Source organism: Physeter macrocephalus, chromosome 10, assembly GCF_002837175.3.
Source record: "Physeter macrocephalus isolate SW-GA chromosome 10, ASM283717v5, whole genome shotgun sequence".
Classification (NCBI taxonomy): Eukaryota; Metazoa; Chordata; class Mammalia; order Artiodactyla; family Physeteridae; genus Physeter; species Physeter macrocephalus.
Window position 1 is genome coordinate 1,822,993 of NC_041223.1, and position 24,927 is coordinate 1,847,919.

Consider the following 24,927-nt stretch of genomic DNA (forward strand, 5'->3'; position numbering starts at 1 on the left):
GCATTATTTTTTGGGAATGCAATACTGTCCTTGTAATTTAGATAATAAAAATTATACTTTTAATAAGATAGTCAATCACCACTACCTCTGACAAAAGAAATCTCTAGCAGTAATACCAGTAAGACAGTATTGTTAGTAACTGATGTTAAAAAAAACCCAAATACATATTTGGATATTTTAAAACAATAAATCAAGCCCTCCTCCCCATTTCTGGTATGAAAGGTTATTATTAATAAAGAAAAAATATCTCATTTATTTAGACAACTTAAAGTGATAAGAAAACTTTAATCTTTTTAAAGTCACAAAATAGAACGTATAAGAAAACCATGAAAATACTGTTCTGCTTCCTCCCGATAAACCAAGAACTCGCAAACGCGCTTTTCGCTGCATATCCGTCAGGGCCTCCGTTAGTCACAGCTTTCCCTCCAGGAAGATGCCCTGGCTGCACATCCACGATAAACTGTAGCTTCACTACATTATTACTTCCTGTCTTCAACCTCTTCATGTAGACCAGTAATCACACACCTGAGGGTAACTACCGGGTCTCTACGATTTCACCACCGCTCTGTATTTTAGACAAAACTAATACACAGGCTTAAATTCAGCTGACTCCATATGAGCTGCAAGGAGCACTGAAATAATCCCCAATCCTAATGTTTTTAAATAGATAATTTATTACACATTACATGCAATATGAAATCTAGTAAATCTAAGTTTAAGTATTCAAGTAACTGATCCTGTAGTAGATATTTGATAGCATCATTAAAAATTTTTTTAATTGAAGTCACATCTTTAAACAAGCGTTAGTTTACATTATAAATTTCAGAAAAATTCTGGCAAAATGAGGAAACTCTCCTTATGACTGACCCGCTGGCCCCCTCTATCCAACCTGCCTTAGAAAATGCCCCTTCCGGAAGCACATGCCTCCAACCAAGCTCTCCTGACCCAACAGGTCACCAGCTATCTGTCAGTGAGCACAAGCCTCCTGCACATGGCGCCCAAGTTCAAGTTCAAGCACACCACGCCCACCTGATCGCCCTGCACACCGCCCCCCCCCCCCCCCCCCCCCCCCCCCTTGCTTTTATTTATGCTGTTCTCACCACACAAAACGACCTTCTGATGCAATGGCTCTGCCAAAATCCTTTCATCCACCTGATCGCCCTGCACACCGCCCCCCCCCCCGCCCGTTGCCAGGTCCTTGCTTTTATTTATGCTGTTCTCACCACACAAAACGACCTTCTGATGCAATGGCTCTGCCAAAATCCTTTCATCATTGGATTGCTCGGCCCACCTGCCAGCCCACTCACCTTGCCAAGGCCAGGCAGGATGTGACCTCTTGCTCGCTCATGTCCCCGTGGGATTTCCTGTGTTCCCTCAGACGGTTACAGGCGGCCCCTCCCCCAGCTCCCTGCCAGGGCCACTTCCCAAATCCCTGCAGTCAGGCTACGACAACGGGGTCAACTCCTTATTTTACAAACCCTCTCTGGGGGAATCCAGAGTCTTACCGAATGAATCCGTCGGCAGGCTAAGAAGCGGCTGATACGCGTGTTATCTGTGAGCTGGCAGCACAGCACTGCGGAACTACTGGTGTAAAAAGTTAGAAACCTCGAGCATTTCTGACCGTGACACTCGGATCCACCACTGTCAGGCAGCGGGCGACGAGGAAGGCACGGCGCTGAAGAACCGATGGACGTTACTGCCTCGCATGACGGGAAGTTATCTAAATTCTAAGTCACAGCTGCTCCTTTTAATTCCAAGTAAGTTCAATTTATGCTTCCTTGTCACAAGGAAGAAACGAGAGGTCATGATTATTAGAGACCTCAATCCAAAGATCGCGAGCGTCTAAAAGCTCTACTGAAGGTTGTGGCCACAAAAACGGACTTCAGTTAAAGGTCATCGACAAAGCACCAGGAAAAAAGATTATCTTTTAACAAGACTCTCGGGGGTGGGGAGATACATGAGTAATATTCGAAGACGGGGTCCCCAACGCTGGGTCGCACAGCAGGAGGTGAGCTGTGGGCACACGAGGGAAGCTTCATCCTCCGCCCCGGATCCCCCCCGGCCGCTCGCATCACCGGCTGGGCCGCCCCCCTGCCCCCGCCCCGGTCCCTGGAAAAACTGTCTGCCACGAAACCGGTCCCTGGGGGCAAAAAGGCTGGGCACTCCTCTAAGAGGTATCCAAACTTTGGCTGGCATCTGAATCTTCCAAATGTGGTCTCAACCTCGCACTATTTACCTCGTGAATATTCCTTACTTAGCAGAGCACTCTGCCTATATGTCCGGCAGCGTGTCCCTTTCTGCAGACTGCCTGTCTCTATGGGGAGGCCCTTCCCTCTTTCCAGGCTGGATCCCTCCCATCTCTCCTTATTTGAATCTTATCTGTACTTTGTGGGTAGCTCACGACTATAAACTGGCCATAAAAGTCTGTAAATGCAACTGCTGTACAGATAAATTACAGTTCCACCAGTAACAATTTTAGAAAAACAAAATCAAAGATGAATATACCACCTGGAGATGAAAGAACTCTAAGGAATTTCTAATACACTCTCCCTCTCTCTCTACAAAATCGACATGGATAGTTACTTTCCACCCCAAAGACCGCAATCTTTGAGCAACGCTGAGGTGATCCAAGGCCTCAATCTGGCCAGAGCAGCCCTGGCTGGAACGGCCCCCGTGACTGGGGAGACGGGGAGCTGGTGAGCTGTGTGGGTCCCGGCCCACTACCATCTGTACTGGGAACAGGTCGGCTCTTGGAAAAGACGTAATCGTCCCTTAACATTACAGAGCTCTCTGCCACCCACCCCATTTCATCTGAATAAACATAAAAACGTTATAGATTATGATTTAAAGAAAAGAATAAAACAAAATTTTATTAATTCCAGAAATATTAAACCACTTATGTCTTATTTCTACACAATAATGCACACACTAGCCCAGTAAGACTGAACTTTAAAAAAATTACTAAACAAATTCTGTTAAGTTCCTCTTTTATTTACATACACACAAAATTAAAATTCATTTTATGGTAATTCTACTTTTCTAATTGAGAAATGAAAACGGAGTCCACAAGTTATACCTTTTTGCTGCTACGTGTCAAGGCATCGCATCTGTCATTAGAAGAATGTAAAGATGAGCTGCCTAAGCACTGACCAAAAGCCAATGAGAGGAACATACGCAGAGAGCCTTCCAGACGCTCGCTTGTGAAGGCACGTTAGGCGTGTCTGGCGCAGCAGCCACGCGGCCCAGGGGCTGCTGAGCGCGGGGATATGCGGCTCGTCCAAAGCGGACTGCGTAGTTCAGCGCACAGCGCGCCCAACTTCAAAGACTGAGCACGCAAAGGAAGAGTCTAAAATATCTCACTAACGACTTACATGACTACACGTGGGAATCGTAACTACATAAAAGAAGACATACTATTAAAGTTAATTTCCGTCTCTTTTATTTTTTTAAATGTAGCTAATAGAAAATTCTGAATTACCTACACGGCCCACGTATTCTATTTCTATTGGACAGCACTGCTCTAAAACCATAAGCTTTTCATAGTATATCTACGTTATTAGTAACCAAAGATACTAGCAATAATCTATAATCATGCAGATAACTGGGTAAAGACAAGATCTAAGTGTAACACAATATGTATGCTAACATTACACACCCTGATTTCCAACCATGAGAAGAGAACCGCAGTATAATAAGTAAATACATAAAGAGTAAAAAGTATTTTAAGACTTACTTGCCTAGAGTTGTCTAAACCGGCATTTGAAAAGATGTGACTGTATTTTTGGTCCCTGTTACTTGCATGAACAGCACAGGCATAATAACCGTTTGGAGCTGTCCACTCCTCACCTGACAAGTCAAGCTCCTTTTGAAAAACTGTCTCTGGAAAGCACTTATATGTTCCAAAGCCATCCGGAATTATGAAGTTCGCTAGATACGACTTCGGAATTAAATATTAAAGGTACACTTTTAAAAATCAAAACCCCATTTTCCCTTCCAGAGGCACTGAGGAGAGCCACACGCAGGACAGCACTCGAGCTGCTGTCTGGCACCTGTGGCCTTTAACGTCATTTCAGGCCGTTAGAGAATGGTGACCACACACACTGGCCAGGGGCACAAAAGAAGGCAGAGGGCTGGATCCTCAGTCCTGAAAAAAGCAGTTAAAGTGAAATAACAAAGGTCACTCCTGTGTGATCTCAGTATTTAACCTTAAAGTGCATCGTGAAGCTGCTTTCCTTTCCCTTAAAAGGGAGAGAAGGAGGCTTGAGGAGAAGGAGTCTGAGAGGAGGAGGAGAGAAGGAAAGGGCAGAGGTTGAAGGGGGTGAAGCAACACCACACCTGGAATTTACCTGCAGAAGAGGTACACGCGCGAACGGCGGTCAGCTGACAAAAATGATGCCCAAACAGAACGACAGAGAGCAGAAGCCACACTGCGCTTTCCCCAGACGCACCTATCAGTCAGCTGCCTTGTGTATCCGATGAGAACCGGCTACGAGTTTAGAAAGGCTGCTCGCAAATACCTTGTTTGCTCTGAATCTTCTGAGGCACCTTGGGAAAGACCGAAGCACAGGTGCCCTCACCGCCCGCTCAGAGAGGCTCAATCAGAAGGAAGCCCGCTTCAAACATCCCAGCGGCAATTTCTGAGTGAGTGTGGGAGTGTGACATGAGTTACAGCAGAAAAACATCATTAAAACGCAATCCCCCTCCCCCCGCCCCCCAAAAGGCAGCAGCAGGAGGAAGACAGACTGGCCAGCCACAGCAGCTGAGTTCAGCCTATTGTTCGCGGCTGGAAACAGCCTGCACTCTGGCGAAAGGCTTTCCAACCATCAGTGGGCTGGGCTGACCTGAGAGCCAGGAGTATTTAAAACTCATCAGGCAGATTCAGTACAATGCTCGGCCCACCCGCCCCTTTCTCAGTGTTTGGAGCTGCTTCAGTTCTAGTCAGACGAGAGTCCTGATTCATAAACTACTAAAATTCAGACTAGACTTTTAGAAACATTGTCAGGCTCTCTCTTTTTGGTAGGAATTACCTTAGTTCTGAAACAATCAGTTTTCAAACTCACGCCTGAGACACTCTCCACCCTAGCAGCCTGGACGGCACTCGCGTGGTAAGCGCCCTTTCTGCCAGAGAGGCAGGCTCCAGGGTCAGCTCTGCCCATCTTCTACCGTTTGCATAAAGCACAAACAAACAACACTGTCATCTATCTTTTCACTCTCCATAAAGTAAAGGAAGCAAACCACACCGATTCTGAACTGGGCCCTACAGATGGGCTGCAGGAGGCCTTGGAGCCCGGAAGGGTGGGCGCACGACCCAGGGTGCGAGGACGGTTCTCCAGGGCGAAGGGGCAGCTTCCCCGGGAGCCTCAGAGCTTCTGTGGCTCAAGAGTGAGACAAGGAAGGTGACCCATCGGTTCCTGCACGGCTCAGGCAGGTGCCCCGGGGCTGTCTGGGCCTCGCCAGCCTGGGCTGCTCCACAGCCAAACCCTCCACCCGGGGACCCTACAAATACTGTCCTTCTCTACGTGTACCAACCACCACGTGAAAAGATGGCTCTGCTTTAGAGGGTTAACATGACTCTTCCGATTACATTATTTTAATATTGTAATTGAATTCAGTTATTTCGGTCGACCCAAGAAGTTTGCACGTAGACCGTTACTGTAAATGTATAGGTAAAACATTGTTCTTTTTATATAATTTACTATTAGGACAGAAACATAAAACATTGTTTCCAAATTCATAAGCAACAGCCATGCAGGGCACTCGGTCGTTTCGCACAACTTAATGGAAAGTTATTCCTGGCATGTCCACGGGAGAAACTGCAGTCACCTGGTACTTTGGCATTGATCTTAAAAGGAAACTGAGAATTTCCCGACTCATTTCTTTGACTAGGTCTTTCCCACCTGGTCCCAATAAAGTCACTAAGGAACACAACGGTGAAGGTCTCAAATTCCTTAAAGGACTAAACTGTAGTTCAAACTCACTTTCCAAGTGGTGAAAAGGCACTATTATCAATAAACACTGCTTTTATCCTTTCCTTTTTAAGGCACAGGAATTTTATTTTGTGTTTTAAGCTAACTAAGTAAGATTTAAAAACTTAAAAACCGTATACAGTCAAAGCACAAACTACGATTCAATTAACCATTCATTTTTAAATAAAATAGTAAAATATCCTAAGTACCTTTCATATTGTCACTTTTATGTTCACTTTTAGAAAAAACAGGTTTTGGAGAAAGCCTGCAGTAAAAAGCACCTAAAACGGCCAAAAAGAAGTTGCACTGTGGATATTCCTGCATGTCCTTGGCAAATTCTACAGCAGTAGCTACCAATATTTCAAGCAACTTTCACTATACTATAACCAGCAGGAGTAGATTAATGTTTTTTTCTTGTATAAAGAGTACGTAGAAGCCTTACAGTTTCACGAACCTCGGGAATCCATAGTGCTGAGCTACGGAGCAGTAAACATCTGGGTATGTAATTACGAGCTCCCTTACACGGCTGCTTCACGGGCAAGTGAACCCCGGACAGGCTGAAGCACGTTACCGTGGAGGGAAAGCAGCCTCTAAAGACCTTGAACATCCACGTCCACCACAGCCCCCGAAGAGACTCACCACAGACTCTGCTCTTCCGACAACAGAGAGCCACATTTTGGTCTTTCGGGCGCACCAGCTCCTCCAGCTGAAACACAACTGTCTACTTCCCCCGGTGGCAACAGCGGCACACAGCTGGCCTCTCAAGGCTCGCCACCACGAAGCTGAGCTGGACGCCACAACCCGGACGGCACTGAGCAACTCCAGCCAGACCGATGCAACACTTCGACTCTTACGTAACCGGGCAAGCTCAGATTTTCGTTTACTTTGTACTTTATTGAACTTTAAAAAGAGCTAGAAAAATAAAAAGGAGGGGACGGTTTCTATTTTAAAAATCCAAATTAAACAGGAAGCACCGTGCCGGCCCTCAGCTGAGTGAGAAGTAGCGCCCCAAACTTCCCCAAAGCAGGGTTTCAGAGTGGACGGCGCACGACGGTTCCAAGGCATCTGGATTCCATAAAATAGCCGCAGCCCTTAGGGGCGTCGGCGGGCTGACATCAGAACCCTGCCCAGGCTCACGGCCGCGAGGCCACATGCTAATTAGGAAGAAGTGAAGAAGAACGGAGCCGAACACAAAGGCTGCAACAGCTCACAGAAAAGACCAAAACACACAGACGCAAGTGAGGGAGACGGGGGTAAAATTTAATACAGCAGCCTGCAGGCTCTTCTGTGTTTAACAAGAACAAAATGACAGATGACGGCGTTGTGTGATCATCGGGGGCCAGCTGGAAACGCCCCACAGGCTCCTCTCCCCGAGACTCGAGGTGCGGCCACACTGAGCGGGCGGAGGGGAAGCGCTCCGCTCCGGGCTGCACGCGTGGAGCAGGGGCGAGTCTGAGCCCCGGCGCCCCCCACGGAGCACGCCGAGCTCTGCGAGCAGAGGCCCTGCACCCCGGCTGCCCGCACTCACGGCACGGCCTGGGAGGCTCCCGAGGCCACCTGCGCTGTCACGAGGGCCGACAGAGACATAGCCGGGCATCAAGCACAGAGCGCTGCTTCAGCGATGAGTGTCCGTTACAGGACTTGCTCACTCTTGCTCAACACTGCTTTGCGAGCGCCGAAGAGACTACAGCTCTGCTGGAGAAAAAGCCATGGAGTCCACAGGTGAACTGGTAGAGTCGTGCCTCATTTTAAGAACAGACACTGACACACTTTTTCATGCCTGAAAACGGCACGCCGTCCGGTTACTAGAGCGCGCTCTTACCCCCTTAGAGCAGCCCTATGCCTCGCGACCCTCCCTCCGAGTCCCACACTCAGGTGTCCGGCGATGCATGTGATAACACGCTCGCTCGCCGAGCTCAACAGGCACCCTCCCAGCTCTCAAATCTAACACGCTCAAAACTGAGCTCTCGATTCTCTCCCTGCCAAAACGTGCTCCTTTTCAGGAGCCCCACCTTCAGTAAACACTCCCACACGCCCAGCCGCTGAAGACAGACCCGGGATACACTGTGATAGTTCTCTCTTCCACTCACTACATACACCCAGTTCAGCAACCAAGGTGAAAGCTGCCATTCAACAGATACACATCAGCGCCCAAGATGCACCAGAAGCTGGCAGCCCTGCAGTGGCGGACGCGCCGGGGCCCGGCCGCCTGCAGGGGTGTCTGTCCCAGCGACGCCACGCTGACCCGTATGAGTAAACGTGCTGCCGCGGCTGCCCGGCCTCCGTCACCGCTGCCACCTCCTTCCCCTGCTGAGCGGACACTCCTCCCGCTTGCAAAACCAGGCGTAGCTCCCTCACTAGCCCCTGGCTGCACTTCTGAGCCCCTCGGACCACGCTCTCCAAGGCAGGAAGAATAAACTCTCAGGACTGCGCTCTGATCCCACGTCTTACGTGAGCCCTTCAGTGGCTACTCCCTCTAAAGCCTGCAACTGCAGCAAGCCCTCGGGCTTCTTGGAATCAGTCTCCTGGGGACCCAGCCACACGCCTCGCTGGCCACTGCCCTGCCCGCTTTCCCGCTGTGACCACACGCCCGCGGAGCAGAGTGTCTGCCCGCCTGGGCCCCACGGGGGGCCTGCAGGCCCTGCTCCACGGCGTCTGGTCTCGCCTGCTCTCAGGTCGCCTCCGAGGGCTCCCCTCGCCTCCGCGCTCTGGTCCCGGGGCCGCAAAGTCTGTGCCCGCCCCTCCGCCAGGCTTCACGGCTCACCGTCCGAGGTCCAGCGCACGAGGCGTCTCCTCAGGGGCCTTCACTGATCCCGACTCTGCGCTGGCAGGGAGACGGTTTCCTGCGGCTGCTCTTCACCCGACCCCGGCCACACACCCGGGCCGGCGGAGCCCCGGGGCCGGCGCCCTTTGCTGCTGCCTCTCGCCAGCAACAACCGCAGGCACGGGAACAAGGCTGGACGGTGACTCTCAGCCTGGCTCCTCGTCCTAACTGCCCACGGACACCTGGCAGCCGGGCGAGGCCAGAGGCCAGCCAGAGGGGGTTTGGGGGGCGCCCACGCGGGGCCTCACGGTCCGCTACACTCAGGACTCGGGCCAGAGGGAAGGGCCCAGAGACACTTAAGTAGATCCAACTTAAACGCACAGAAAACAGGTAGCTTTGTATTGAAAGGGATAAGGAGAACTTCAAATCTCAAGACAAGTATCTGAAATAAGATTTTTATATACATATATACGTGTAAAAATCAGAAAATCCGGGGGGGGGTTACATTTTTCCTGTATACTGGAGTGTGGTGGGGTAACTTTTATCCTAATAATTTTTTTTTCCCCTGAAAGTGGGCATTTGACTCGGTGAGCAAAGAGGATAACAGTCTGCAGCCTGTCACCTCCGGCTCACATCCCCCGGTGTTCCGAGCTGTGGGCCCACCCGATCGCGACAGGCTGGAAACGTGGCCCACGAGCAGGACCGCGTCGGAAGGGCTGAGCGTGAGTCCTGGCCTGCGAGGCTCTGGCCTGGCTCCCTGGCCTCCTTGGGGGAGCCCAGGTGATGCGCTGCTTCAGACCCAGGCTGCTGAGCCCCAGACCACACCTCCCTTCCACGTGCTAATACAAAGGTTCAGCTCCTCTGGCTGCTTTAGTCCCAGTGCTGTACTGCCTCCTGCACGCCAATGCCCTAGAATCTCGCTTTCACCATGGCCCTTTTTTCTTCCGAACCCTTTCGCTTCTCTGAGAAACACAACACCCCACCTGTCAATCAAGAGTCTTTAAAATGAGCGAAGGCCCTCTCTCCCCTCCGCTCTCCCCAGACAGGGCCGTGCCACGCGGTGCTCCCTCGCTGCGGCTCCCGCGTGGCGCGCGCACACGGCTCGCGGCCTCTAGGACTCCTGCTGCCAGGAGCTGCAGCCTGCGGGGGGCCAGGGACCCGGGGGCCCGCTGCACACGGACGCGGGAGCAGGGTGTCGGGTCCCTCCCGCCCCGGCTCCCCGGGAGCACCACCTGCCCGGCCTGGGGAGCTCGCACCCTGGCCCGTCCGCGGAGCAGTCACCCCGGGAACGCAGCGAGCCCGGGGCTCCATTCCCACACCCTCGCCCCCTCCCAGACGCAGAACTGGACGCACAGCTCGGCCCCGACAGCTGCTGGCCCAAGACTTAAAGGATGAAGGCTGGCAGCTCTGCCACCACCTGTCCCGTCCTACCTTTGCTGCGACAATGCTAAGGCCCATTCCGTTCTGCTTTTTGAGGGTCACCGTGATTATTTCAGGTTCTTTCCTCAGAGGCTGAGCCTAAGGGACGGAAACAGAACCTTACTACAGGCCTGAAATGCAAGTACCGCCATTCGGTCACTCGTTTTCTCTCCGGTCGTGGGGAGAGGAAACCCAACGGAGAGGGGAAAAGGAAACAGTAAAAATCAATGAACAGATACTCCTCATGGAGTAATCGGGAAAAGTAAATACCAATAGTCTTGACTCCAGAGCCTTAAAGATGAATCATCACAGATGCTATTTAAATGTTATTTAAGGAATTTAATTTATAAAATAAAACTAACCTTGCATTACTATCACATGAGAAAAACCCGATCATAAAGAGAAAATTAAATTTTTACTCTATTACCTTTCAGCACCAATTACTAGGTGTTTTTTTTAAAAAAGAAACTTACACTTACTTTACGCTATGGGGAGGACTGCAAAAACAGTGATGACAAAGATGATCTCACATCTCTGTCTCTTGGGAAAATTCGACAGCAAGAATACAGCAGCCACAGGCTTCGACAGCGGGACCCAAAGCTCTGCATTATCCTGTGCAGCCCGTGGCTGGGGAATAAGTTACCCACCGACCAAGAAGACAGGCCGGTTTTGAACAGACCCACAAACAAATGAGCAAGTGAAATTAGCCACTGACGCTACATGTCCTGTACACGTCAAACGCCATGTGGGAGTTAACAAAAGTCAGGAAGAGAACTCCCAGCGCCCACGGAGAGAATTTAGTTGGTTACATACATAAGTATGCAGGCACATGGCCCAGAAGTGCTGACCGTACACACGGCTTGTTAATTTAGAACCAAAGTCTGGATGAGACTACTTTAAGGGAAATAAATAAGATTAGGTGACAAAGCTTTTTAAAATATAAGACCTGAAATCTTCTCAGGGATCCACGAATAAACCAGAAAGCTGAAAAAAATCAGTGATTGCACCTAAGGTACTTGTTTTTCTATAAAATCTGGGAATTAGAAATTGCTGCTGTTACTTACTATTAGCTAAACAACAGCTAATAAAGAGTATTAGCGGCACATTCACTGTATCAGTAGTTAAATTTGACCTATTTGGTGTAACGACAATCACCAGCTAATTCAATTTTTGGAGATGCTCAAACCTAAAGTTTGCTACTAAGCAAAAATAATTACTTTGAATTTAATATACAAAACACACATCACACTGTTCACCTTACATTAAGTGTTGTCACCTTACATACTCTTGTTTTTTTAGAAATTAGGAAAGTACTAGGCACAATGTTTTGACTAAGGAATAAGTTAGGACACCACAAGGAAGTTTCTAAAGCTTCCGAAGACTTGTGGCTGTTTTTCATAGACGAGCATCCCCGAATCCTGGCCTGGGCACACTGGTATCCGGGCCAGGGGACTGACTGCCACGTCCATCGCACGTAACACACCGACCCCGCCCACAGTCACTGGGACCAACGTGGGGTCACTCTGCTGGGCTCCCCTGAACCCTTACGTGGCTTAAGAGGCAATTACATTTAAGGTAATGTTTAAGGTAAATGGAATGGAACAAAAAAAGTTCTAAAAGGAAAAATTTCATTTGTTTGTATTTTTCCTGGAATGACTTGCTAGTGTACGTAGCATATGACAACTCTGGCCTGGCATCACTTTCTAAGACACGGAAAAGCACCCTTTCTTGTTTAAAACTCTCTGTGGGAAGCAAGGCAGAATTTTCCCTAAAATCTATGAGGCTAGGGAATGCTGGGATGACGGCTCTTTCAGAAAGATACAAAATATTAGTAAATGATTTGGCACACATTTAAGACAAGGTAGAGCTGACTAGAAAAAAGAAAATACTTTTACCAAAGAAAAATTTTCTAACAAAACCCATTAAGACTACCATATTAATATATTTTTAAAATAGGTATTATGGTTGATGTAACTGTGGGTGTAAGTGTGCTTTATTTTTTTAAGTACCATTTGTTTACAGACAAAACTACATAGACGTGGCCTGAAAATAAAAAAAATAGTTTCTAATCGTAAGGAACACGTTTCTTTTTCTTGTCCGTCTGTCATTCTCACAATACTTGCCAGTTCTGTGTTCTCCCGCATAAGGTGACTCTCATAATCTGCACCTTCGAAATATATTGTCCAAGTGCCTGGTGAACGTGGGTGAGGAATTAACCTGCAAAATCCTGCGGAGAAAATAGGCAAACTGTTAAGAATGAAAAGCACACCACGTCAGACCCATAATCTTCAACAAGGGAAGCAACAGAAAGCAGCAACTGCATGATACCGAATGACAACATTTATTTCCCTTAATTACTTTTATTCTCTCTGAAAACTGAATTATCATTTTAAAATTGCGTATTTGCCTTGGTCCAATGGAATTTCTCAACACCAAGCAGAGAAGTGAAATTGGTCTCCCCTCTTCTTGATTCCAAAGACTTTTTCCCTTACGCCAATGAAAAATTACAGAAGTGCATGGAAATTGCTTCCTTGCAGATTGGTCTGCTCTGCTCAACTAAGAGCTCCTCAGTCACACTGAGAACCTCTAACACAGGAAAGGAAAGAGGGGCCAGAGAACGGCCCCAGCACAGACGTGCGCACAGGCTCACACGCTGGGGCAAACGACTTATTCCACTCGTACAGCAATTCTGGGGTAGGACTGGCCTCCTCATCACTCTTTGCCCAAATTTTCTGACAAGTCACACTCACGTAAATTTCTTCCGAATGAAATTTAGAATCATTTTATACTGTTTTAAAGAATATCTCTGATATTTTCATCAGGGACAAATGATATCTTTACAAAACTAAGCCTATGTCATTCCTCATTTGTCAGATCTTACAGTTTCTCAGAGATTTCGTGACAAAGTCAGATCACACAGGCCCTGCACAATTCTTCTTTTCTCCAAAGTGTTCTTATTAGCAGCAGCTAACAATTACAAAGTGCACACTGCTTGCCAGACACGACCTGGGTGCTGGGGGGGGGTGGGGGGTGGGGTCCTGGCTGGCCCCTGCTGGTACCCTCATCCACACTAGTGTTTCACCAGCAAGGATCACTTGGGCTGTTAACTTTGGACAGTTATGAGGTTGTTTGTGGCAGAGAGAAAAGAAGACATCACAAATATACTCAATTAAAATATAGGTACAAGTTATTTTTACTTAGTTTTAGTCCTTTTCTTTCAAAAAAAAAAATCACTGTTTCAATCCAGTTTCATTGAAATATTACCTACAATTTACTTCTCTTTCCCATGTTTTAGGGAATCATTTCTCACGGTTTTGAAACGTCAACAGTTGTCATTTTCTAATTTTTTAAACATCAGGTTTGCACGACGTCGGGACCATGTGCACACAGATGGTTTACTTTCTCAGCATCAGGGACGCATCTCAGGTCAGGTATGAGTCCGTGCTGGTTTTATAGCTTCTCTCATAGAATCGTATGACACGAAAAAGCCAAAGGAACATAAATTGAGAGCACACAGCAGTTCTTTCTTCGGCTTACAAAAAATTGAGCATGAAGAGTTAAAACCGCTGACGTCATAGGAGAAAACACCCAGTTCTCCATAAGTGTTATTTAAAAGCAGCTTTGTACTTGGCTACATTATCATCTAAGATGTATGAAAACAGCGTGGGGCTGCCTACATGGTGAGGAAATACCACATACGCCCTACAGTGAATCATTCAGGAAAGCCTCAGGGGAAGTCACGGGGGAAATGGCATCATCCGGTCAGGATCGCACTGCCCCCGGGCTGGCAAAGACTTTCTCCGCAGCACCTACTGTGGAGCCGGCAGCTGGGCACCCAGCACGCCTAGCACGTCCGACGGGGGCTGGTGAGTCAGCCTCCGCAGGCTTATTCACAAGGCCCTGAAGAGCAGCTCTGCCAGCACGTGGCCCCGATGGCCCTCTGCCTGGCACTGAGCAGGCGGAGAGCAGGGGTGACCGCCAGCCTGTCCCGCGGGACTCGCACTCCAACACGGAGACGGACGCACACAGAGGGCTCACACGCTGGCACCAAGTATCACCAAAGAAGGGAAGAACCACGGGTGGGGAAGGCGGCAGCAGTGCGAGGGAGAGGCTGCGTCCGCAGACAAAGGGGTGCTGGCTGGAATTTCAGAAAATAGGGCCCTGCCGGGAGTCAGACAGCGGGAAGAGCAGCAGACGCAGGCAGCGGCCACATGGACGCACAGCGCACGGCCTAGTACTAGGAACATGGCTCGTGTATTTGCAGGTAGGGGGCCAGGACTGGCAGGAGATGGTGCCTCGCCCAACGGGAGGTGACGGGGACGTTCAGAGCAGGAGAGCAGGAACCAGCCCGGCTGTGAAGGTGCAGGGCTGCTGCGTGAGTGTCGGGGAGCCCACGGGAGCAGGGAGGACACCCCAAAGCGGCTTCCCCGGCCACCACTTCCCTCCCAGGCCCCCCGCTCGGGCCACCGCGGCTCAGGGACCCCCGCCACCCGACTGAAGCTCTCTCAGACGTGCCTGCAGCCCGCACCCCTTCCTTCCGGCCCGCTCGTCCCGGAGTCAGGGCTGAACTGAGGGCTCTGCCGGCCCACCGCTGCTCCCGCCCCTCCATCCTGCACACACACCGATGCTTTAAGAACCATATCCCACCCTGCCTGTGCTTCTCCCAGGACAGCACCAAGAGCTCAGTCAGTGCTCCGGGCAGGGTTATAGACACATCCGCCAGCTGCTGTACAAACACATTTCGTTACAAGCAGCAGCCTTCATAAAATGAATTTTTTAAAACGATCAAAACCTTTGAAGATGTAAAGACCTATTGTGGCGAGTGAAACACTCACTGAAGTTAAAAATCACACTCACTCTAAGTTTATATATTTATATATCTACGGACCTTAATTTAAGCAAAAAAAAAAAAAATAATAGAAAAGTTAACTCCTAAATTTTGCATCTCTTTTGCTACTCATCTGAGCTCCACATTACACAAAAACAGCCGACTAGAAGTGAAACCTGGTCGAATTTAAAAGATCGTGGTTCAGGTATAACTGTGGTACAGGCAGACCTCGTTTTGTTGCGCTTTGCCAAGATTGTTTCCCCTACAGATGGAAAGGTCTGTGGCAGCCCTGCATCAAGCAAGGCTATCGACGCCACTTTCCCCACAGCATTTGCTCACTTCGTGTCTGTGTGTCACATTCTGGTAATTCTTGCACTCTTTCAAACTTTTCCATTATCATCATGTGTGTCACGGTGACCTGCGATCAACCTGTGATGACTAAGACCTGCTGAAGGCTTGGGCGGCGATCAGCATTTCTCAGCAATAAAGTACTTTTTTACTGAAGGCATGTCCATTGCTTTTCAGATGTAACGCTTCTGCACGCCTAACAGACGGATTACAGGTGTGAATGTAACTTCCGCACATGCACTGGGAACCAGAGTTTCACGCGCCTTGATTTCTTGCGGCATCCTCTTCATCGCCATGGCCTGGAACCAGACCCACGACGCCTCCGAGGTCAGCCTGTGTCTTCCTCGGTACACATCATCAAGAGTGGACAGAGGGCATAGAGTAAAAGCGGGAAACGAGCTGCGCCGTGCCCGTGCGTCGGCATACACGCGTGTGCGAGCCTGGCATCGTGACGTGCACGGGCTCGCCCCGTGCCACAGTGCCAGGGGCTCCACACTCAGCAACCTGCTCAATCCTCAAGACAGCCCCGTGGGGGGGGCACCGTCGACACGCCCACTGCACGGGGGGAGGTCAAAGGTGACAGTGGGGTCAGAGCTCAGGCCGTCTGGTTCTAAGGCTGGTGCTGCTCTTGACTGCTCTGCTCTGGGGGCGCCAACAAAACTTGCGGTGCGGGTTTATAGGACAGATGGAGCTCCCAGGCTCACAGGGAACCCAGAAGGGAGGAGCAGCCAAGGCCCCGCCTGCTGTAACCGCGACACCAGGCGAGCAGAGGAGCAGTGCTCCCGGGCGGCCGGGTCAACACCCAGGGCCCCGTGGTCGGCACGGCCCTGACCCCACGTCCCCACGGGACCGCTCCCTTCCAAGCCGCCGGACCCCCAGCTTTTCCAGGAGCGCACAGGGCACACACAACACGGGTGGGCTGACACACACCGACACACGAGTGCAAGGCTCGCCTGCATGCGGGCCAGCTCGATGCCAGGTGTGGGCACCGCCACCCACCTCTCTGGCACAAAGGGTCCAGAAACTCCTGTAAGCCGTTCGGGATGTTTCTGACGACGTCGCAGGAGTAGCCATCCTCGGGCAGAAGGAACGGCAGCTGCAGGTCGGGGTCCTCCTCCAGCTGCACCTCCCGCCCGTCACTGCGTGCCAGCTCGTCGGCTGTGTTCTCTGCCACAGCCACCACATGCTCCATCAGGTCCTAGTTGGAGAACAGACACAGAGCTAAGGACACGCTCGGCGATGGGCGCAGCTGACCTGCAGCTGTCAGAAAAACGTTGAACCACACGTGGCGTGGCTACACGCACACACGCAGGGAGAACAAATCTATCAACAGTTCAAATCAGTCTGTAAAGCAATAAAACACGAGCACAGCACATACTCTTAATATATCAGCTACCATATTAATTACTAATTTCAAAAGATCTGTAGTTTTAAACAGAAATTCTTCAATCACAAGAAAACAGTCTTTTTCCCTTCTCAAAAATAATATTTTCCTCGCACAATTTTTTTTTAATTTTTTTTTTTTTTTTTTGCGGTACGCGGGCCTCTCACTATTGCTGCCCCTCCCGTCGCGGAGCGCAGGCTCCGGACGTGCAGGCCCGGCGGCCACGGCTCACGGGCCCAGCCGCTCCGCGGCACGTGGGATCCTCCCGGACCGGGGCACGAACCCGTGTCCCCTGCATCGGCAGGCGGACTCTCAACCACTGCGCCGCCAGGGAAGCCCATGCACGATTTTTAACGTCCAGTTGCTAATAACCTTATTTTTATACTTAACGACATCGGAAAAAGCTCACACAATGTTAAATGTAAAAAAGAAAATCAGGACAAAAACATCTATTCCCAGCTTATGCAGAGGTTGTTGCCTTATTATGGGTTTATGGGTTTTAGTGAGATAACGTACACACAGGACGGTTCACAAATCCTAACTGTAAAGCTGAGCGCACGAACACCCCGCCCCCGCCAACCAGCCCGCTTGGGGGACCGAACCACACCCACTGCGAAGCCGCCCTCACTGCCCTGTCCTCCATCCCCTAAGTGTCGGCCATCCAGGCTTCTAACCCGCGTCCTCCCGTGTCCCCAGGTCCGTGCAAAGGGAAGCCCAGGGTGTAGAGCCGGTGTCTGACTTCCTGTGTTGCTGTGCGGCCACGTTAGGCTCCTCTACCGGACTGCGACTCGGTCTACTTGGGGACAGGTGGTGGTTTCCAGGTTTGGGCGATTCTGTACCTGTCTTCTGTAGGCATAAACGCCACCCTGGAGATCAATGCATCCGTAATTAGGTTACCTCTCTACCGAATTCTCGGGGCACCTGCGCCCAGCTGAGGTTAACGGTGGTGGCGAGCGCGTGCAGCGTTCCTCTCTATAGAGAGTAGGCTGCAGCACAAACTGTTTTCTGTGTTTCTCACCCTCCGTCCCTTCTAGGAGGCATCCCCAAACAGCAGACTCTGTTCTGGACAAGAACCTGGGTTTTACCAGGCAGACAGACACCTCTGCACAGGTTGGGGAGGCCCTGCAGCTGCTGCGTGAACGCAAGGATGGCACTCGGGGTCTCAGGTCACGGCGCCGTGCCCGAGAACTCAGCTGTCAGGGCAACTTCCTCACTCCCCGCCCTGGCTTTCCAACCGTTTTCCAACCACCTCATTCCCCAAATTAAATCCCTTTCTACTTAACATGCTTATGTAGTTTCCACTTCTTGCACCGACCCCTAACTCATACAGACATCAATAGCAAAAGTGACCTCGCGAGATGACCAAGTGAATTATCTTATTTACTAAAGAAATAAGGGAACTGATTACATAAATTTTCCCTTTTCTCCACATTTCCCTGTGCAGACACAGCCCGCATGGAGTGGGAGTGTGGTGCTGTCACTTACTGTAGGGACAAAAGGCTCATCGGGTGCACAGTGGTAATTCTGAAGTAAGGCTTGAAGTTGCAGTGAATTTAACTTGAAGCAGGTACTGTTTATATTTGGGATGTCATCGGGTGCGTACTTATCCATCGTGAGCAAAGTGGTTGCCTATTTTAGAATAAGCAACATGAAATATCATGATTTAAAAGTGATTCATCAATATTCCCCTTTACATAACATTTGTAAAACTGCAATAACTTGCTAATTTGATTTTGAAATGCAGGGTGTTTTTAAGAAAATACAGTTCCATTAACGTTACCTATATGTGTTAAACTGAACTCAAAGCATCGTAAAGGTTTTTAGATGAACTCTTTGTTTTATTAAAATATACGTTTATAATGAGACTCAATAATTTATGTTCAGAGAGCATTTAAAACTTCTTAGAAACTTAAACATTTATTTAACCATTAAGATCACCAATTACTAAGGTCTGAGTAAAATACCACTGTAATGACTTCTTTTTAAAAAGATTTATTTATTTATTATTTGTTTGTTTAATTTATTTATTTTTGGCTGCGTTGGGCCTTAGTTGAGGCACGTGGGATCTTCCGTTGTGGTGGGCAGGCTTCTCTCTAGTTGTGGTGCGTGGGCTCTGTAGTTTGCGGCACGTGGGCTCTCTAGCGGAGGCGCACGAGCTCGGCAGTTGTGGCGCGCAGCCTTAGTTGCCCCGCGGCATGTGGGACCCCAGTTCCCGGACCAGGGATCGAACCCACGTCCCCTGCACTGTAAGGTGGATTCTTTCCCACTGGACCACCAGGGAAGTCCCTGTAATGACCTTTTTAATAACTCGCTGATTCAATCAAAGTAAGAGGGCAGAAACCTCTTTCGAAACGAAACCTTTTTAAGAGACTGAGAAAAAAATACAAAATTACACACTGTAATAATACTAAAAAAAATGTCCTAGGGTATGAGACTCTAGATACTCATTTCCCTAACTGCAAAATACCAGCTCCGAGTCTCTGAATACCTAGGAAATTCCTAGAGCTGGGTAAGCCATCAGGACACGGCTCCTCTGTACTCCTCTGTCCCTTTCTTCTTCTCTTGCTCCGTTCCTGGTGATCTGATGATTTTCTGGAGTGGTGTGCTTGGATTCCTTTCTCTTTATCTGTGTATCTGCTATCGGTTTTTGCTCTGCGGTTACCTGGCTTTGTATTCTTAAAGAGGCAATCATCATCCATTTTCAAATTGGAATTTATCTTTCAGTATGGAGCTTTATGAAATATACCTTACTATTCTCAATTTAAAAAACCCTTTAAGGTATTTATTCTACTGAGCACCACCTGTTACGGGCTGTACTGTGTCCTCCAAAATTCACATGGGGAAGTCCTAACCCTGTTTACCTCAGAATGTGACCTTATTTGGAGACACGATAACAGAAGGAATCAAGTTAAATCAGGTCAGTAGGTCTGGCGTCTTTATAAAAGGCGGACGTTTGGACACAGATGTGCGTCCAGGAAGAGGCCCCAGGAAGACAACGGCAGAGACGGGGAGGGGTGGTGTGTCCACAAGCCCGGGGACACCAAAGACTGCCAACAGCCAGCAGAGCCTACGGAGGCCTGGAGCAGATTCTCCCTCGCGGGAACCAACGTGCCCTGACCTTGATCTCAGACTTCTGGCCTCCAGAGACAATACATTTCTGCTGTTTAAGCCACCAAATTTGTTGTACTTTGTTCAAGCAACCCAGGCAAACTAATAAACCACCGTTTCATTATCTGTACACGTGAAAAACCCCAAAAGGAGGGTGCCGAGTTCTGCGGAGTCCACGTTCCCCCCGTGATAGAACCAGAGACGTGTACGACAGCGCCCGCTGCGCGGGGAAGCGGGGCTGGGACCACCCACCTGCACGATCCTGCTGAGGTGACAGTCGGCTGCCAGCTCCAAGCCCTGCTTCTCCGCCCAGGCCTCCACGTGCCCGAGCTGCTGGCGGATGATGGCGCCCCAGTAGTGGGAGCACAGCCCCGACTCGGGGTCGGTCACCAGCCTGTTGAACAGCCACATGTTGATGAAGTGGAAGAGCTGGGAGAAGAGCTGGATGGTCAGCGCAGCGTTGACCCGGCAGCGGCGCAGCAGCGACATGGCCCCCGTGAGCGTGTGCAGCACGTCGTCTGTGCAGAGAGACGGCACTGCGTCACCGAGAGGGCTCCGGAATTAGCGGTAAACGCGCGATGACGTCTGTTCAACCTCTTTAGAACAGCAACCTCATTCCAACAGGAAGCAGTGGCGCGGTCTCGAACTACCAATACGTAGCGGTATGAACTGGATCTACTTAAGTTCACCCAGACAGACTTCTGGGGAAGTCTGATGTCGCACCAGCATGATGCGGCAAAACGAGAACTCTTCTTAAACAAGACACACGGTGATTACAATTTATTATTTAAAGAATGCCAAATCCAGTAGGATGTCTCATTTATTTTCCTAATACCTCCCCCTCACATAGAGCGAATATTAAAATGAAGCTGAACAAGCAGGAGAAGGAGGGAAGGAGGGGACGAAGGAGAAAAAGAGAACCCCAACCTATTTTTGGTCTTTGCAGACTGTTCTCTTCGGGGTCGTCCAGAAAGGCTGGCATGTAATTATTCAGTTCTGACTGAAGACAGTGAACCAGGTATCTGAAAATACATAAACAACTTTAATAATCTCAGAATGACGCCCTGCTGTTATCAGACATAACATCACAAGTGAAACAATTCGTACTGTTTAGAAATATCTTCCATGTAAAAAATATATGTAATAGTTCTACTCTCAGGATTCTTGAAACATAGCTAATTGAATTAAATTTATTAAATCAACACATTTTGCATATAGTTATTTATGCTTCTTGATATCCATCTTCAATTAGGGTAAATAAAAACCCTTAAAATTAGTTTTGAAAATTTAACCAGAAAACATGATTTAAATCTTCACAGAATAGTATCATCTCCAAACACACGTTCTTACTTAAAGGCCATTTGAACCAAGTGTGCTAGAACATCCTGGGCGTCCAACGTGATTCGACTAAGATCTCGGTCCTGCTTTATGAAGTTGAGAAGCTCAGATGCGTTTGCCATCCAGAAAGCAAGTGCCCCTGCAATATTCTTCTGTTTCTGTAGACAGAACACGTTTCCATAAGCAACCACAGGACAAACAACAATAATAAAAATAAAAAGGAATGCTCTTGAAAAGCTGCTGAAGATAGACCAGTACCTTCCCATTTTCACCAAGGTATTTACCACAGATACCAGATACTTGCAGAGGAATTTGGGTACATACATAGCAATGGAAAGTAAAAACCCACTGCAACTTCTTAGGATTCATGTATAGACACGGATCTAATGAGCTACAATTTATGGAATCAGTGGGGGAAAGGAGGTATCAAATAATACAACACCAAATTGGAGATTGTGCATTATCTGGTAATCTGTGAAGTATACACACATGTATCCATGGTTACCCAACAGCCACCCTGATACTCAAAGTCACTGGCTTGGACACCAAGCAACTCGGTATCAAGTACTGATCTATCGTGTCATCTCCCGACCACATGTGCAGGCCAGGCAACCTCAGATGAGATCCAAAGAATAGGAACCAAGGATAAATAAAGAGAAGAAACAGAACTTTTGTCATTTCATATCCACACTGAAGTGCATTAAGCAAAAGTTATGAAATGCTGATAAAGGTTGCACAGTCAAAAAAGGATTTTAGTACTGCATGTTCCAGCTGCCAAATGAGTGTTATGAGCCTCGGTCCAGTTGTTGTTGTACTTTGACATGGAAGCAGCATGAGAAACTCAGCTAAGCCAACACAGCCAGGATCGGCTCCCAGCAGTATGTCCTACCTGATCAACCTGGTCTACTTCCTGGAGAAAAACAGACGCGGGGAAACCAAGCAGAACGAGAGAAAGAAACTTGTAAACAATCATGATAGTTAAAAAAAAAAATCAAAACACTAACATGAAGGTACGACATGAGGGTACGACATTTAGTTACGCTATTCCCATGTTACACACTCATTTACAGTTCTGAGGCAGCTTTGGAAGTCTAGGGCATAAACGATTAGTTTTATGTTCTTAAAACTGGCACAATAACGAAGGGAATTCCTAGAGTTTATCTATTAAGAAGGTGTTACAATAAACAAATGAATACTCTGATCTCTTTAAAAGATTTACAAAGAAAAGGACTTCTTAACATCTCTTAACAGCGTTGCGTGTTTGAGACGATTTAAACGTACACAACTTGAGAGTCTATTCTCCTGGATCAGTTAATAAGAATGAAGAGACAAGAAAGACCAGCAGAAACAGTAAGAGCTGAGAACTTAAAAATGTATTAAAAACGTATTATTTCTATACTAGAAAGGAGTAACTTGTTTTTTGAAAGTAGGTTTTTACAAATGAAAGAATTTTAATTATTCCATAATTTCTCTCTAAAAATTGAAGATTTTTAGATCTTCAAACTAAATATTGAAGATTTTTAGATCTCCAATCACATACTGAACCTAAATCTAAAGTCTGAAAGGCTTGTCCAGATAATGGTGATTTCACTGCCTACTTAAGAAAAGTCCATCAAAAGTAGTTTGCTGATGGGAGTTTGATAATTTGAAATCCAAGCGTGATGGAAGACAGACAATGGCTCTGAATGACAACTGGAAAGGAAATCCACATCTGTCTATAAAATAAGAGAGTAACAAAATGGTATCCAAATAAAATGACTTTCCTTTTTATCTGTTTCCTCACTTGGGTAGAAGACTCATAACCTCCTCAAATTCATAGGCTAACCACTCAAACATAAAAGGAACCTTTCTTGGAAACGTCTGGCCTTTTAAAACAGTTCTGAGGGAATTAAAAGACGAGTTTGCCTCAAACTAGTCTTTTCTAGTTTGAAAAGTATCCTGACAGGTGAAAAACAATCAAACCATCCAGCCATGTTATGTAACATTATATACCTAGAGTTTCACAGCTGAATAATAAATAGTGTTAACAAGTGATTTAGGAACACTTTTTAAAAAAATCTGTAAATTTACTTTTAAGGACTTTAAATCTCCAAGTTATCTAGAAGTCTGGAAAACTACTATGCCAATTTTATCCACTATAGACAAGACAGTACTAAAGGAAACAAACCATTCTGCCAAGAGAATATCCTTACTTCCTGCAAATTTAAAAAGTGGTTTATGAAAGAATTTGAATCTGATTTTCATCGTGAGAAATGTCATGAGGTCCATTATACCCACACAAGTGCTATCAAAAAACCCAGATGCTAACTACCAACCTCCTAGTAGAGGCTCATTATAAAAGAACAAGTCCTTTTTCATTACCATTAAAAAATTCTAAGAAGGTGTCAGGAACTGATGGGGCGGGTAATGGAGAGAAACTGCTCGGTGGGTGAGGGGTTTGTCTGGAGTGATGGAAAAGCTATGGAACCAAGTTCAGGAGGCTGCACAACACTGTGAATGTACTGATGCTACCCAACTACTCACTTTAAAATGGTTCATTTTATGTTACGTGAATTTCACCTCAGTAATTTATGATTATTTTTTAAATTCTCAATGCCTTCTCACAACTAGTGTAATTTCAAGGGTCTTTTTCATGATCATTATGTTACCATGTACAGTTTCTCTTCCCTTATTTTAAATTTTGTAGGTAGGGAAGAAACAGAAAAGAAGTTTACATTTCTCTTCAACTTTTAAAGCTACACAATTTCTAATCCTACTTATGTAACTTTCGTTTTAGAAAAAAATTCTTAAGATGAAGTCAAACGTAAACAAATCTGAAATGTTAAAAAAAACTAACTTAATTGATTTAAAAATTATAAACGCGGTCATTGAACTGGCACGGCTTTGCAGGCTGGCGCTTACCTGAATGACCCCTTCCATCATGCTCACCATCTTGTTGACAATGGCAATCACTTTGTGTGTCCGTTCTGCGGGACTGACATCGGGTCTGTACTGGCTGGACAATACATACCGACACGCCATATATAACACGTACGTAGGTGACAACTTAAAATGGACTGTAGAGCTATTAGTGTAATTTATAATGGCGGATAAAAATGAATCTTCAGCTGTGAAAAGATTGCAAAAAAGAAGAAGAAAAAAAAAAAAAGAACAAAAAAAACCCCATGAAAATCAGATGGAGAAAAATGGAACAAGAAGTAATTCACTACCAATGGAATCTGAAATTACTCACAACTTTCCCTGAATTCAATGCTTGCAGGCAGTATTAGGTCAGGCCCAGGAGTGTCCTGAGTTCTGAAAGAGGAAAGTGGCCATTTCTTAAAATCCGGTCACATTAGCTAATAACATCACCGACAACCAGTGCAGATTTCTGCAACTATTTCTTAAATGTCTCTATATAAAATTTTTTCAAATAATACACAGCCCAATGACTGGTTTTCATGTGGAACCTATTCAAACGTTCAAATGAGTGAACTGGGAGGGACCGCGTCCCAGCTCCTCACAGAGGTCAGGTCCTTGAAGTATCTGCTTCCATCAGGAGAACAGATCTGACCCTGTTTCTTTATTATTGATGAAGACGTCGTGTGGAGCAGAGAGATCAGGCTGCCAGGCACCTGCTACCGCGATGGCTCAAGTGACAATGAAGAGACACTGCTGGGAGACACGGAGAAAATCTAAACCACGCTGAGCTTGAAACTGAGCTCTCACACAGGAAAAAGAAAAGTGTCCTAAGAGCTAGACATCGCCTTTCTCTCCCAATAAAGGTTCGACA

The 24,927-nt window shown here is 47.5% G+C and overlaps 1 protein-coding gene and 1 long non-coding RNA gene across 16 annotated transcripts in view; one reads left to right on the forward strand and one right to left on the reverse strand.

Annotated features, from left to right (window-relative positions):
- The window catches only part of AFDN (afadin, adherens junction formation factor), a 133,642-nt gene that overhangs the window by 24,436 nt on the left and 84,279 nt on the right, over window positions 1–24,927 (reverse strand). For 11 of the 15 annotated variants that reach the window (XR_008618312.1, XM_024122678.3, XM_028494762.2 and 8 more), the window contains exons 13-21: window positions 24,388–24,449; window positions 24,057–24,262; window positions 21,168–21,313; window positions 20,745–20,839; window positions 20,070–20,335; window positions 18,195–18,338; window positions 16,325–16,523; window positions 12,273–12,376; window positions 10,162–10,248 (exon numbers count right to left, since the gene is read on the reverse strand). Coding sequence is in view for 14 of the 15 variants with exons in the window: in XM_024122678.3 (XP_023978446.1) it covers window positions 10,162–10,248; window positions 12,273–12,376; window positions 16,325–16,523; window positions 18,195–18,338; window positions 20,070–20,335; window positions 20,745–20,839; window positions 21,168–21,313; window positions 24,057–24,262; window positions 24,388–24,449 (1,309 nt within the window). In the remaining variant the exon portion in view is untranslated. Of the gene's footprint in view, window positions 1–10,161; window positions 10,249–12,272; window positions 12,377–16,324; window positions 16,524–18,194; window positions 18,339–20,069; window positions 20,336–20,744; window positions 20,840–21,167; window positions 21,314–22,044; window positions 22,066–24,056; window positions 24,263–24,387; window positions 24,450–24,927 lie in introns of all 15 variants that reach the window. The other 4 variants (XM_024122674.3, XM_028494763.2, XM_024122672.3 and 1 more) reach the window with 1 other exon arrangement.
- Window positions 13,291–18,228, forward strand: LOC114487020 (uncharacterized). Its single transcript, XR_003681587.2, has 3 exons — window positions 13,291–15,652; window positions 17,406–17,530; window positions 18,154–18,228. It is a non-coding gene; the product is annotated as an uncharacterized lncRNA (long non-coding RNA).